The following is a 12,896-nucleotide window of genomic DNA, read 5'->3' as shown; positions in this document are numbered from 1 at the left end:
CTCTATCATGTCACCCCGCAGTCGACGTTTCTCCAAGCTAAAGAGTTCCAAGCGTTTCAACCTTTCTTCATAGGGAAAGTGCTCCAGCCCTTTAATCATTCTAGTTGCCCTTCTCTGGACTTTCTCCAATGCTATAATATCCTTTTTGAGGTGCGGCGACCAGAACTGCACACAGTACTCCAAATGAGACCGCACCATCGATTTATACAGGGGCATTATGATATTGGCTGATTTGTTTTCAATTCCCTTCCTAATAATTCCCAGCATGGCGTTGGCCTTTTTTATTGCAAACGCACACTGTCTTGACATTTTCAGTGAGTTATCTACCACGACCCCAAGATCTCTCTCTTGGTCAGTCTCTGCCAGTTACACCCCATCAACTTGTATTTGTAGCTGGGATTCTTGGCCCCAATGTGCATCACTTTGCACTTGGCCACATTGAACCGCATCTGCCACGTCGACGCCCACTCACCCAGCCTCAACAGATCCCTTTGGAGTTCCTCACAATCCTCTCTGGTTCTCACCACCCTGAACAATTTAGTGTCATCCGCAAACTTGGCCACTTCACTGCTCACTCCCAACTCTAAATCATTTATGAACAAGTTAAAGAGCATGGGACCCAGTACCGAGCCCTGCGGCACCCCACTGCTTGCCGTCCTCCACTTTTAAAGTTGCTTTCTTTCCGCCTCTCTCTCTCCCCCATCTGCTTGCTCGCTTGTGTGCTTGCCTTCCTGTCTCTTGGCTTTCAAACATCGGACAGTTCTTCTGTGTGGCTATTAGAGTAAGCAAACTTGGCCACCCCTGCTCTAGTTCCATGAGAACTCCAGGTCCCACGTGGAGGCTGCCAACGTCAATTGCATGGGGCGGTGCGACCCGTGTATGTTGCCCCGATCGCCATGGAGGAAAGGCAGGATACAAATGCATTCGGTAGAAATACCTTTCCCCTCCCCGAAGAAGCGAGGCAGGAATTTCGAGTCCCTTTCGACCCTGCGCAGCAAACATCATCACTGCGGTTAGTTCTGGCCTGCAGGTGGCGCTGTCTGAGCTTTTGTTTCCCGCCGGAGAGCTTTGGGCGCCGCACGCGCTGAAGGCGGGCGAAGCCATGAGCTTTCCTCTTCCGGCTCAGGAACCGGAAGCGGGAATCCGCGGGGCGGGCGGAGTGGTTTGGCGGTTGCGCTCGACAAGATGGCGGATTGGGAGGAGGCGCTGAGGCAGTTCGTGACCGGGGCCGAGGAGGGGAAGCCGCCTTACCCCCACCCCCAACCCAGAAAGGACGGCTGGAAACCCCGCTCCTCCGCACCAGGACAACAGCTTCGGGCCTCTCGGCTTGCCCGTAGCCTCCCCCGACGTGGGCAGCACTCCGGGGGCCTCTCCTCCTCTTCCTCCATGGGGGGCATTGGCCCCAGCATGGTCTTTGCCATGTGCCTTCTAGGGGTTGCCAATCCCCAGGTGGGGGCAGGGGATCCCCCGGTTTGGAAGCCCTGCCCCACTTTAGAGTAATCAGAAAGTGTGGGGGAGGAAAATATCTTCTAGGCACTCCGTTATTCCCTATGTAGATCGATTCTCATAGGGTATAATGGAGAATTGATCCACTGGTATCTGGGGCTCGGGAGGGGCTGTTTTTTTGAGGTAGAGGCACCCAATCTGCAGCACAACACCCAATGCCTCCCCTCAGAAGACCCTCCAAGTTTCAAAAGGATTGGATTAGAGGGTTTGATTCTATGAGCCCCAAAAGACAGTGCCCATATCCATTATTTCCAATGGAGGAAAGGCATTAAAATGGCGAGCGGTCCTTTTAAATGTGATGGCCAGAACTCCCTTTGGAGTTCAATTATGCTCGTCACACCCTTGCTCCTGGCTCCACCCCCAAAGTCCCCAGATAGTTCTTGAATTGGACTTGGAAACCCTAGTGCCTTCTACCCTCGTTTCTGTCCACAGGCAACACCTGCTAACATCCATGTGGTGTCTGGAGCTTTCCTGGAATCAGGATTGCACTCAAGGCTACAAAGGTCAGTTCCCCTGGAGGAGGTGGCAGCTTCAGAGGGCAAACTGTATAGCTGGGGGTGGCCAGATTTGCTTGACATAAGATGATGACATTGGATTTATATTCCACCCTCCACTCAAGAGTCTCAGAACGGCTCACAATCTCCTTTCCCTTCCTCCCCCACAACAGACGCCCTGTGAGGTGGGTGGGGCTGAGAGGGCTCTCACAGCAGCTGCCCTTTCAAAGACAACCTCTGCCAGAGCTATGGCTGACCCAAGGCCATTCCAGCAGGTGCAAGTGGAGGAGTGGGGAATCAAACCCGGTTCTCCCACATAAGAGTCCACACACAACCACTACACCAAACTGGCTCTAGAATAAGTGTCAGATGTCTGACAGCCACAAGACATGAACGTCAGATGTTTGAGAGCCACAGCAAAGGAAGGCAAATAGATTGGGGGGAGGTGGAAAGAAAGCAACTTTAAATAGTGCCTGGAGCTCTCCTGGAATCATGACTGCACTGCGGGCTACAGTGGTCAGTTTCCTTGGAGGAAATGACAGCTTCAGAGGGCAAACGCTATACTAGACAGTACTGACCTTGCTGGGCCAAGGGTCTGATTCACTATAAGGCAGGCTTCCTGTATGTTCAGGGTAGCTGCCAGCCTATAATTGCCTGATATCTTTTGGTAAATTTCAGTCTGGCAAGACCTGGTCTTGCGAATGCATGCCATTAAGGTTTGCTTCAAGCCTCATCATTAAAAGCTTCTTTTGACCAACCTGAGAAGCCTCGTGATTGAACTTGGGCAAAATCTTACACCGTGCCAACAGCAGATGGAAATGGTTTCTGTCACCTGATTCACAGTCTGGAATGGGCGCTGGCTGATCTTTCCTTGAAGCAGCAGCCAACTAACTAACCAACCCTTGCCTCTGCCACCGTTAACTCCCAGAGGGTACTTCGAGCTGGCTCTCAAAATCTATTGGTAATCCCCCAGGCCGAAGAAGGCCAAACTGAAAGCCACCAGGGAAAGGGCCTTCTCAATCGCAGCCCCCCACTGGCGGAACCAACTGCCGGAGGAAGCGCGGGCCTTGCGGAACCTTGTCCAGTTCCGCAAGGCCTGCAAAACCACTCTCTTCCAGCTGGCTTTTAATGAACGTGGAGCCTACATCGTAGAAGGAATACCGTCGCCACTGCAAAACTGAAAAATTGAATAATATAGAACATCTAGATTTTAGCACCAAACTAAATGTTGATTGTTTTAACTATTGTGGTGTTTTTATGCTGTGAGCTGCCCTGAGCTTGCTTCGGCGGGGAGAGCAGGATACAAATCAAAAATAAATTATAAAGGTATCGGAAGGGGAAGAAGCGAGGGATAGGTGCCTGTTTTCTCCAATGGATACTCATTGAACCTGATTGATATCCGTGGCGATATATAAACACAAACATAATTTAACACAGGCCCTCTGAGAAGAAAGCCTCCATGCTAGGAAAGATTTCAGGGGGGTAGCTGGGTTGGTCTGATGGTGGCAGTTATGACTCTCGGAAGCTTAAACCCTGAAAATCTTGTTGGCTTCTAAGGCGCTTCTGAATTCGAATCCAAGCTCGCAGGCATTCTTTTTCTGCCTCTTGCAGAGCCCACAACAGCAGAGGAACCCTATGAGAAAGAAGAGGCGGACACCTGTCCTTGGCCAGCCAAATGTTGTGCCAAGCAGAGGGAGAACTTTCAGGAAACCCAGATAAAGGATCCCCAAAACTGCAGTCTCTAAATCTATCCTATTCTCTGGCCCCTGCATCTCCCGGTTAAGACATTCTTGGTCAGCAAGAACCGGGGGGCGCTTGTGGCTCTGATCCCTCTCAGTGGATCATGTCTGGCAATTAAGATTGCCAAACCTTGATTTCCTCTAACAGCCGATCCACACAATTTGCAGATTGAGTTGGCAGTCGTGAAATAGCAGAGCGGAGTCTTCTTTTTGAATACTAGCACTGTAAGACAACACTTAACCATCTCTATGCTAGGAAAGATTTGGAAGGGTAGCTGGGTTGGTCTGACAGTGGGAGCTTTGGAAGCTTAAACCCATCTCACTCTGTTCTACGTGCAAATTTATCTTCCCAGGGAAATGTCTGAAGTTGGGTGAATGACCACATCCATCAAGTGTTCTCTAATAACCCAAAAACTCAATATTTGATCAGTTCTGAAATGCAGTTCTCATAATTCAATACTGAACGGCCAAAAAACCCCAGGACGGTAATATTTCTTAACGATCCCTAACGTTTAGGGTGCTATTTTCAACATGTTACCCGCGACTGCCAACGTCCTCCAACTCACAGACCTCCCTGCCGAAATGAAGTGAAAATTGTTGAAACACCACATGATCCGAGCGACGTGATTTAATCCTCAGTCTGGCTGCCTAGAAAAGGAGTTGGTTTTTATGCCCTGCTTTTCTCTACCTTACACGAGCCTTGTGGAACAGAGTAGCAAGCTACTGTATTGCGGTCCAAGCTCTGCTCACGACCTGAGTTCAAGCCCGACGGAAGCTGGGTTCAGGTAGCCAGCTCAAGGTTGACTCAGCCTTCCATCCTTCCGTGGTTGGTATCCAGCTTTCTGGGGGTAAAGTGCAGATGACCACCCATGTAAAAAAGTCTGCCATGAAAAAATGATGCAACGTCACCCCAGAATCAGAAATGACTGGTACTTGCACAGGGGACTACCTTGACCTTTTTTCTGTACCTTAAGGAGTCTCAAAACGATAACTGCCTCTCCCTCTGCCCCCAAAATGCACCTTGTGAGCAATGCTCTCTCTAAGCTGTGGAGTCTTGGGAGCAAAAATTCTACTTTGTGAGCTGCTGGCATTAAAGCGGTGAGCTACGATTGCTCTGGGGTCATTTTTCCTGAGCTAAGACAAAAATGCATGAGCCACAAACGAAAAAAACTGTGAGCTAGCTCCCCCTAACTCGGCTTAGAGGGAATACTTCTTGTCAGCTAGGCGGGGCTGAGAATGTTTAGAGAGAGCTGTGATTGGCCCAAGGTCACCCAGCAGACTTCATGTAGAGGAGAGGGGAAACCAAACCCAGTTCTCCAGATTACTCTGCTCTTCACCACCACAGCGCTGGCTCTCTAGCATGTTAGGAATGGCTCTTGCCCCTGGATAGGAAGGGCCCCTACTCTGCTTCCGTGACTCTCACTACTGTTTTTGTGCCTGCCGCCAAACCAGAACACGAAGGAAGAGGCTGACCCAGAAAATTGCCCACCTGCCCACCCAAACTCAGAACTTTTCCGGTTTTGTTTTTAACAAACTGAGCTCGTGACGTTTCTTTTGGGGACAAAAAAAGATCAGTCAAACATCTGAAAACATACAACGAAACTTCAGGCATTTGGGTCGAACCACGCCAAGTTCCAGAGTTCAGAGACGCTTCCCATGGGCAATCCCCCCTCCCTCGACAAAAAACCCACTGAATTTTTCAATTCTTGCTTGCTTTTTGGCCCTCTGCAACCTGGAAGGGAAGTCACTCTTTTAGCCTCTTGCCCCAAGAGGCAACCAAGACTTTTGAAAAGGCGCCAGCTCGTCCCAGGAAACCACTTGAGATGATGAGGATATTGGATTTATATCCCGCCCTCCACTCTGAATTTCAGAGTGTCAGACTAGCTCACAATCTCCTTTATCTTCCTCCCCCACAACAGACGCCCTGTGAGGTGGGTGGGGCTGAGAGGGCTCTCCCAGAAGCTGCCCTTTCAAGGACAACTAGTAGAGCTATGGCTGACCCAAGGCCATTCCAGCAGCTGCAAGTGGAGGAGTGGGGAACCAAACCTGGTTCTCCCAGGTAAGAGTCCGCGCACTTCACCCCTACACCAAACTGGCTCTCTGGTTGGTTGCCTGGTTGGTTGGGCCAGCCCAGCAAAGAGCTGTACACCTTTGTGTAGTGGCTCATTCCCTGCCATCAGAGTACGAGAAGCGAATGGTGTCTGTTAATTGGCCTGCACTGCCGCCCACTGGATCCAAACAACAATAACAAATACTGGAACCACGGGAGTAACAATTCCGTAATATCAAAGAGTCTGCACACTTCACCACTACACCAGACTGGCTCTCTGGTTGGTTGGCTGGTTGGTTGGGCCAGCCCAGCAAAGAGCTGTACACCTCCGTGCTAACAAGTTAGAATCATAGAGTTGGAAGGGACCTCCAGGGTCATCTAGTCCAACCCCCTGCACAATGCAGGAAACCCACAAATACCTACCCCAAATTCACAGGAGCTTCATCGCTGTCAGATGGCCATCTAGCCTGTTTAAAAACCTCCAAGTTATCATATCTATTAAACAGGACACAATTCTTTACAGTTTTATAAACACTTCCAATATTTTACACAACAGCTTTTGGTTAACACCAGTGCAACAGACACTTAATAGTGGTACAAACAATATACCAAAACATCTGCGACGATGCTAAATGAGCGTGTGACTCCCAATACGGTCGCAGCGCTTGCACGTTTTCTCAGCGCCCCCTGACGGTATTGAACATCTGATCAGTCCGTTTCGGTCCTTCCTCAAAGGGATGTGAATCCTTTTGAGTCTGCGGTGTCTTTATTGGCGTCCTCTTTCTTGCCCCGCCGTACCTCCCTGCACTGACCAGCTCAATTAATCACGCTCCGCTTGTCCTTTTGGCACCTCACAACTCAAGCGCTCTGCTCAGTTTTCACTGTGCACAATGGTTTTAAAAATATTGAAGCGTTTGTAAAACTGTAAAGAATCGTGCACTGTTTAGTAGATATAACAACCTGTTAGCACGGAGAGTTTGTTTGATATGACCCACTGGATCCAAGGCGGCGGTGGAGGAAGCCAAGAAACGGACCAGCGTATGTTACCTGGGGCCACAAAACCTCTCAAACAGGCCTTGTACTTGTATCAGGTTGTCAAATTCAGCGCTGCAGATCAGCATACACTCCCTGCTTGCTCCAAAGAATTTATTTGCTTTTTTTAAAAAAAGTAAAAGATAAATGCACATCCTTTAAGTACCCAACTTAATAATATTTTTTATTGTGCGGGGGTGGGGGGAGGGCGGGAATTGGGTTGCCAACTTTTCAGCCGGTACCTGCTCCACTGCTTTTAAACAGCCACATCGTCTGCAGAGACAACAGCAGGTCCTGAACCTCCCAGCCGGCAACGCTACAATGAGTTTTGGCTTTTGATTCGATTGGCATTTTATAGTCAGACACGAAACAACCCGTCCCGACCTGAAGTACGGCGGAAAGACCAGGATATGCGTGATACTCTCCTCCCTGAAATCTGTTCACTGTAAGAGTAGAAGGAACCATTGTTTCGACTCTTCATTTCAGACTCCCCCCCCCCCCCCCCTCGCGCTCAGACACTCCAAGGTTTCAACCAGGCTGAATTTCGGAGGGAAGAAGCATCCTGTACTTCCTCTGGCTGTTCCACCTCCCGCCACAAGGTGGCAGTCCGTTAAAAAGAGACAGGCCTGCCACACGGGGTGAGCCGCTTCTGCTGGACTGTAGGACTTCACATAGTCCTAGTGTGTGTTTGCAAGGGGCAGGGGGAGAATCGTTCTTGAATGCTCCCTCGTTTCAGGAAACAAACACATCAGGAAGATCCCGTCATGCAAAGTTTTGGGCAATGTGGGGAAAGCACAGATAAATCGCTACGCACAACCCACCCCCCAACTGCTTCCAGTGGTATAGCCCAGCTGAACTACACGATTGTTCCGAGCATGTGCTTTCGCTCAGGCAGCCCAACCCTATCGACTCAGAAGTCAGTCCCACGATTCGCACTGGGATCACAGCTTAGTCTCCTTGTTCGACAGATCCAGGCGGGCTGCAGCAGTAGAACAAAGCAGGGGCCAAGTCTTAAAAAGTGATGCTTGACTCCTGCCGCTCCAGACCAACACGGCTGCCCGCCTGGATCCATCTAGGTGGAATGCACCACATTAAGCCGCACGGAATGGAACTCCGTCAACCTTACAAGCGTTGGTCTGAAAGGTGCTCTTTGACTCCTGCTTTGTTTTCCTTGTTAGGTCTGCCTGGTTTCCAGAGACTGTAAGAAAAAATCGCAACTTTGTGCCAACTTCAAAGCTGGGTTTTGTTTTTGTTTTTTTTACACAAAACGAATCCTCCGCAAAAACCAAGTGCAAAGCGGCTTGCCGGGAAAGAGGATGCAAATATTGACTCCGAATTAAGCCCCCCCTCCCCTGCTCGGTCAACGGGACTCGCACCCGGGCACACGCGTGTGCTTAAGATTTCAGCTCCAGCCTTCCCCCGAAAGGCCACTCTGAACCGAGCCGAGCGGGGAAGTGTTGGTTCTCTTCCACTGCTGGCTTTCGAGAGGACTTTGTCCAGCTCACGCTGCGGCCAAGCAAAGTTTGGAAGGGGCGGGGACACCGCCTCTCTCCATAGCCAATGCAGTTTTGCTTGCAGACCAAAAGAGAGGGCAATTAAAACAGAAAAACAGAAGAGGAAACAATGTGCATTGTTGGAAATATAGCTCTCTGGGACAACAGAAAACCTACTCTTGAGAAATTTAAAAAAAAAAAAGCCCCCACAGGAGGTTCCAGCAAACAGAAGCAGACCTTGGCTAAACGTTCCAACTGCGCTTCGGTTCCCTTTCTCTGAAGGGCACAAAATGTCTCCCTCATTCCAGCCAATCATAGTGCAAAGAGCAAAAATCCCATCAGGCACTTTTCCGGCATGCACACAGTCCCACTTGGCCTCCTTTTTAAAAAGACCAATCGATGCCAACAGCCACAGTCCATCCGTTAACATCCCATGGGAAAAACTTCCCGCCCGGGAAGGACTGACTAGCTGCACACGAGCTCTTGCACACCTTCTACTCATTCGGAGACTCACTCCCAGAGGACTGTGCAAAATAACCCAGCCATCCCTCCCCCCCCCCATCTTAGATTACCATGAACAACCACTGAAAAAAAGTCTCCCGTTTCTTTCGCCAGCCGACTTTTCCAGGGACATGAAAGGCCAAGGCCAACTTTACATTTTAAAACTTCAAGGGGCCTTGCGGATGGGGAAGAATTGGATTTGGGCTCATACTAAATCATTTCAAAACAGCCTGCCTAAGAAAAGAAATCCCTAATGTGTCATTTACCCAAATTAAAATGTTCAGGGCATGGCTCTACAATCTCAAGGCTTTTTTTCTGCAATCTCATTTTCCATGCTTCTAAGTTCCTGGGTTTTTTTTTCCTCTTCTGCATGTGCTTTGCTCCCTCTAGTGGTCCATTTGATATTACACCGGTTTACGTCCAGCGTGTTTCCCAGCAGGTTTTTATGCTGGACGTAAATCACTGTGATATCGAATTGACCACTAGAGGGGGCAAAACACATGCAGAGGGGGGGGGGGGACACCTGAAGGTACAGGAACTTAGAAGCAAGGAAAACGAGATTGTGGAAAATCCCGGAGACTTCTGGAATGTTCCTGCATACTTTTTGTTTCTTGCAGGAATACCTTCCACATGGCTTGTAGCCCGCTCCGGCTATCCAAGAAGGACACCTGTGCGTTGATCGCTTCCATTTTAAAGCTGCTGTGCCCTCCTCGATACAGCAAGGTGAGGGAGATCTTGCCCCCCTCCAGCACACACAGTACATTTTATGCGCACAAGAGGTCAACACTGCGAGATACCAACTCCCCACCCCAAGCTTTCCATCCCCGCGCCCGGAAAAAGCAAGGCCACGGGGAGCTTTTCATCGTTTTCAAACACAGAGAAAAGCGGAAGAGCCAAGTAACAGAACAGCATTCGTGTTCAAGGCTTGGCAGGCTTCCCAGGTTAAGAAGGATCAGACTTTTAAAAAAAAGAAAAGAAAGAAAGAAAAACATCCCGATTTTGAAATTCCAATTTTGTGCCGACATGGCAAAAGGTTGAGTTTTGCCACTAAAACAGCGTGCCCCCAACTTTTGCCACCCTGAGCCAGGCCCGAGATGGAGATCAGTTGCTGGACTTGCTTTCCCACCAGCATGAAACTTAAAAAAAGAAAATGCAGAAATCACAGTCAAAGGGGGGGGGGTGCACATCCTTTGCATGGCAGAGTAACTTGTAAAGCAAATCCCCTCCGAATCTCTAAGGAGCAGACCCTGTTTCTTTCCCCGTGCATAGCTTATTCCTCGCAACAGACCAAGAGAATTTCACCACACCAGAGGGGAGTTCACTTCCATCTGACTGCAAAAAGTCTCAATGTTTCCTATAGCAGGGCCTTCTTTGGCAAGGCCCCCTCTGGGAAAAGCCGGGGGCGTCTACAGAGGATGAGACGCAGAAAGCCAGAAGGGTTCCAGGGACACAGGACAGCGTCTCCTCACCGAGGCCATGTCCCAGATCAGATGTGGCACCTTTAAAAGACCTCTCCATCCCTGAAAAATCTTGCTGCAGCCAATACCTGAACAGGTGGTAGGGAAGGAGGGGGCGTTTCCTTGTCCCCTCGTGGCCCGCCAAAGCAAAAAAAAAAAAAAAAGTCCACAAAAACAGACAGGCGGAACGCTTGCTTTCCTCTCTTCCCGGGGCCAGTGTTTCCACTCTGCTCTTTGGATCCAGCGGTTCAGTCCTTCCCACGAGAACATCCTGACATGAGGGCATCGAAGGCTGAGAGGCGCTAAGGGGGAGCAGAGGTTAAAAAAAAATGGGTGCCGAGGAGGGACGGGGAAGAAGAGGACAGAAATAGCTTATTCCAAGAGGGAAGCTCCGTATTCACGTGTGCAGGCAGACCAAGGTGCCGGAAACCCGAGCAAAGGTGGGGGGAGGGAGGGGAAGCAATAAACAAAAAACCCGAAGAAACACAAGTCTGGAAGCTTCCAATTCCAGGCTCCGGAAGCCCCAGACAGCGCTCCAAACATGCCGTCGGGGTGGTGAAAGGCTTCCAGCACCGCCGGTCCTCCTTCCTCACGTCCAAATAGTGGTACCACCACAGTCCGGTCCGTATCAACGCTCCTTTTTTTTTTCCTGAGCCAAGGCACAGAGGTGAGCCCCCCCACCTTGGGTGGGGGAGTTGCTGCAGAGGGGGGGTCGGGGTCGGGTGGATGGACGGGGAGGTCAGGCTCGAAGGCACCCAAGTGCAATAAAAGTAAAACGCTCCACCGGGACCAAGCGCAGCGGGCAGGCGGCCGGCATCCCGAGGAGGTGGGGCCCCCACTCAGTCGACGAAACGCTGGCAGGCCTTCTTCCAGCGGCAGGCGGTGCACCACATGCTCCGGTTCTCCATCCCGTACACCTTGCGACACTTCTTGGCTTCGCCACGCGGCTTCCTGCACAAGAAGGGAAGGGGCGGCGAAATGTCAGTTAGAGCAAGGGGAGGGTTCAGTCTCTCTCTCTTTTTTTGCGCAGTGCTCCCTTCTGAGGCTCCTTTAGCTCTGTGGCCACCCTCATAGCGGCTGTTAGCTGGGGGAAAAGACAGCCAGTTTGGTGTAGTGGTTAAGTGTGCGGACTCTTATCTGGGAGAACCAGGTTTGGTTCCCCACTCCTCCACTAGCATGGCCTTGGGTCAGCCATAGCTCTGGCAGAGGTTGTTCTTGAAAGGGCAGCTGCTGTGAGAGCCCTCTTCAGCCCCACCCATCTCAGAGGGTGTCTGTTCTGGGGGAGGAAGGGAAAGGAGATTGTGAGCCACTCTGAGACTCTTCGGAGTGGAGGGCGGGATATAAATCCAATATCTTCATCCACCTCACAGGGTGTCTGTTGTGGGGGAGGAAGGTAAAGGAGATTGTGAGCCGCTCTGAGACTCTTCGGAGTGGAGGACGGGATATATACAATACCTTCATCTACCTCACAGGGTGTCTGTTGTGGGGGAGGAAGGTAAAGGAGATTGTGAGCCGCTCTGAGACTCTTCGGAGTGGAGGACGGGATATATACAATACCTTCATCTACCTCACAGGGTGTCTGTTGTGGGGGAGGAAGGGAAAGGAGATTGTGAGCCGCTCTGAGACTCTTCGGAGTGGAGGGCGGGATATAAATCCAATATCTTCATCTACCTCACAGGGTGTCTGTTGTGGGGGAGGAAGGGAAAGGAGATTGTGAGCCGCTCTGAGACTCTTCGGAGTGGAGGGCGGGGTATAAATCCAATATCTTCATCTACCTCACAGGGTGTCTGTTGTGGGGGAGGAAGGGAAAGGAGATTGTGAGCCGCTCTGAGACTCTTCGGAGTGGAGGGCGGGATATAAATCCAATATCTTCATCTACCTCACAGGGTGTCTGTTGTGGGGGAGGAAGGGAAAGGAGATTGTGAGCCACTCTGAGACTCTTCGGAGTGGAGGGCGGGATATAAATCCAATATCTTCATCCACCTCACAGGGTGTCTGTTGTGGGGGGTGGAAGGGAAAGGAGATTGTGAGCCTCTCTGAGACTCTTTGGAGTGGAGGGCGGGATATAAATCCAATATCTTCATCCACCTCACAGGGTGTCTGTTGTGGGGGGTGGAAGGGAAAGGAGATTGTGAGCCTCTCTGAGACTCTTTGGAGTGGAGGGCGGGATATAAATCCAATATCTTCATCTACCTCACAGGGTGTCTGTTGCGGGGGAGGAAAGTAAAGGAGATTGTGAGCTGCTCTGAGACTCTTTGGAGTGGAGGGCGGGATATAAATCCAAGATCTTCATCCACCTCACAGGGTGTCTGTTGTGGGGGAGGAAGGGAAAGGAGATTGTGAGCCGCTCTGAGACTCTTCGGAGTGGAGGGTGGGATATAAATCCAATATCTTCATCTACCTCACAGGGTGTCTGTTGTGGGGGGGGGGAGGGAAAGGAGATTGTGAGCCGTTCTGAGACTCTTCGGAGTGGAGGGCGGGATATAAATCCAATCTCTTCATCTACCTCACAGGGTGTCTGTTGTGGGGGGGGGAGGGAAAGGAGATTGTGAGCCGCTCTGAGACTCTTCGGAGTGGAGGGCGGGATATAAATCCAATATCTTCATCTACCTCACAGGGTGTCT

At 50.6% G+C, this 12,896-nt stretch overlaps 1 protein-coding gene across 1 annotated transcript in view; it reads right to left on the bottom strand.

The window, feature by feature from the left end:
- Nucleotides 1-10,856: 10,856 nt before the first annotated feature.
- Nucleotides 10,857-12,896, bottom strand: part of SLC2A4RG (SLC2A4 regulator) — a 59,245-nt gene continuing 57,205 nt past the window's right edge. The window contains 1 exon segment of the mRNA XM_060230591.1: nucleotides 10,857-11,219. Within this exon segment, the coding sequence (XP_060086574.1) occupies nucleotides 11,112-11,219 (108 nt within the window). The 3' untranslated portion in view covers nucleotides 10,857-11,111.

Source organism: Heteronotia binoei, chromosome 2 (genome assembly GCF_032191835.1).
Source record: "Heteronotia binoei isolate CCM8104 ecotype False Entrance Well chromosome 2, APGP_CSIRO_Hbin_v1, whole genome shotgun sequence".
Lineage (NCBI taxonomy): Eukaryota > Metazoa > Chordata > Lepidosauria > Squamata > Gekkonidae > Heteronotia > Heteronotia binoei.
This window is presented reverse-complemented; position numbering and strand designations above follow the sequence as displayed.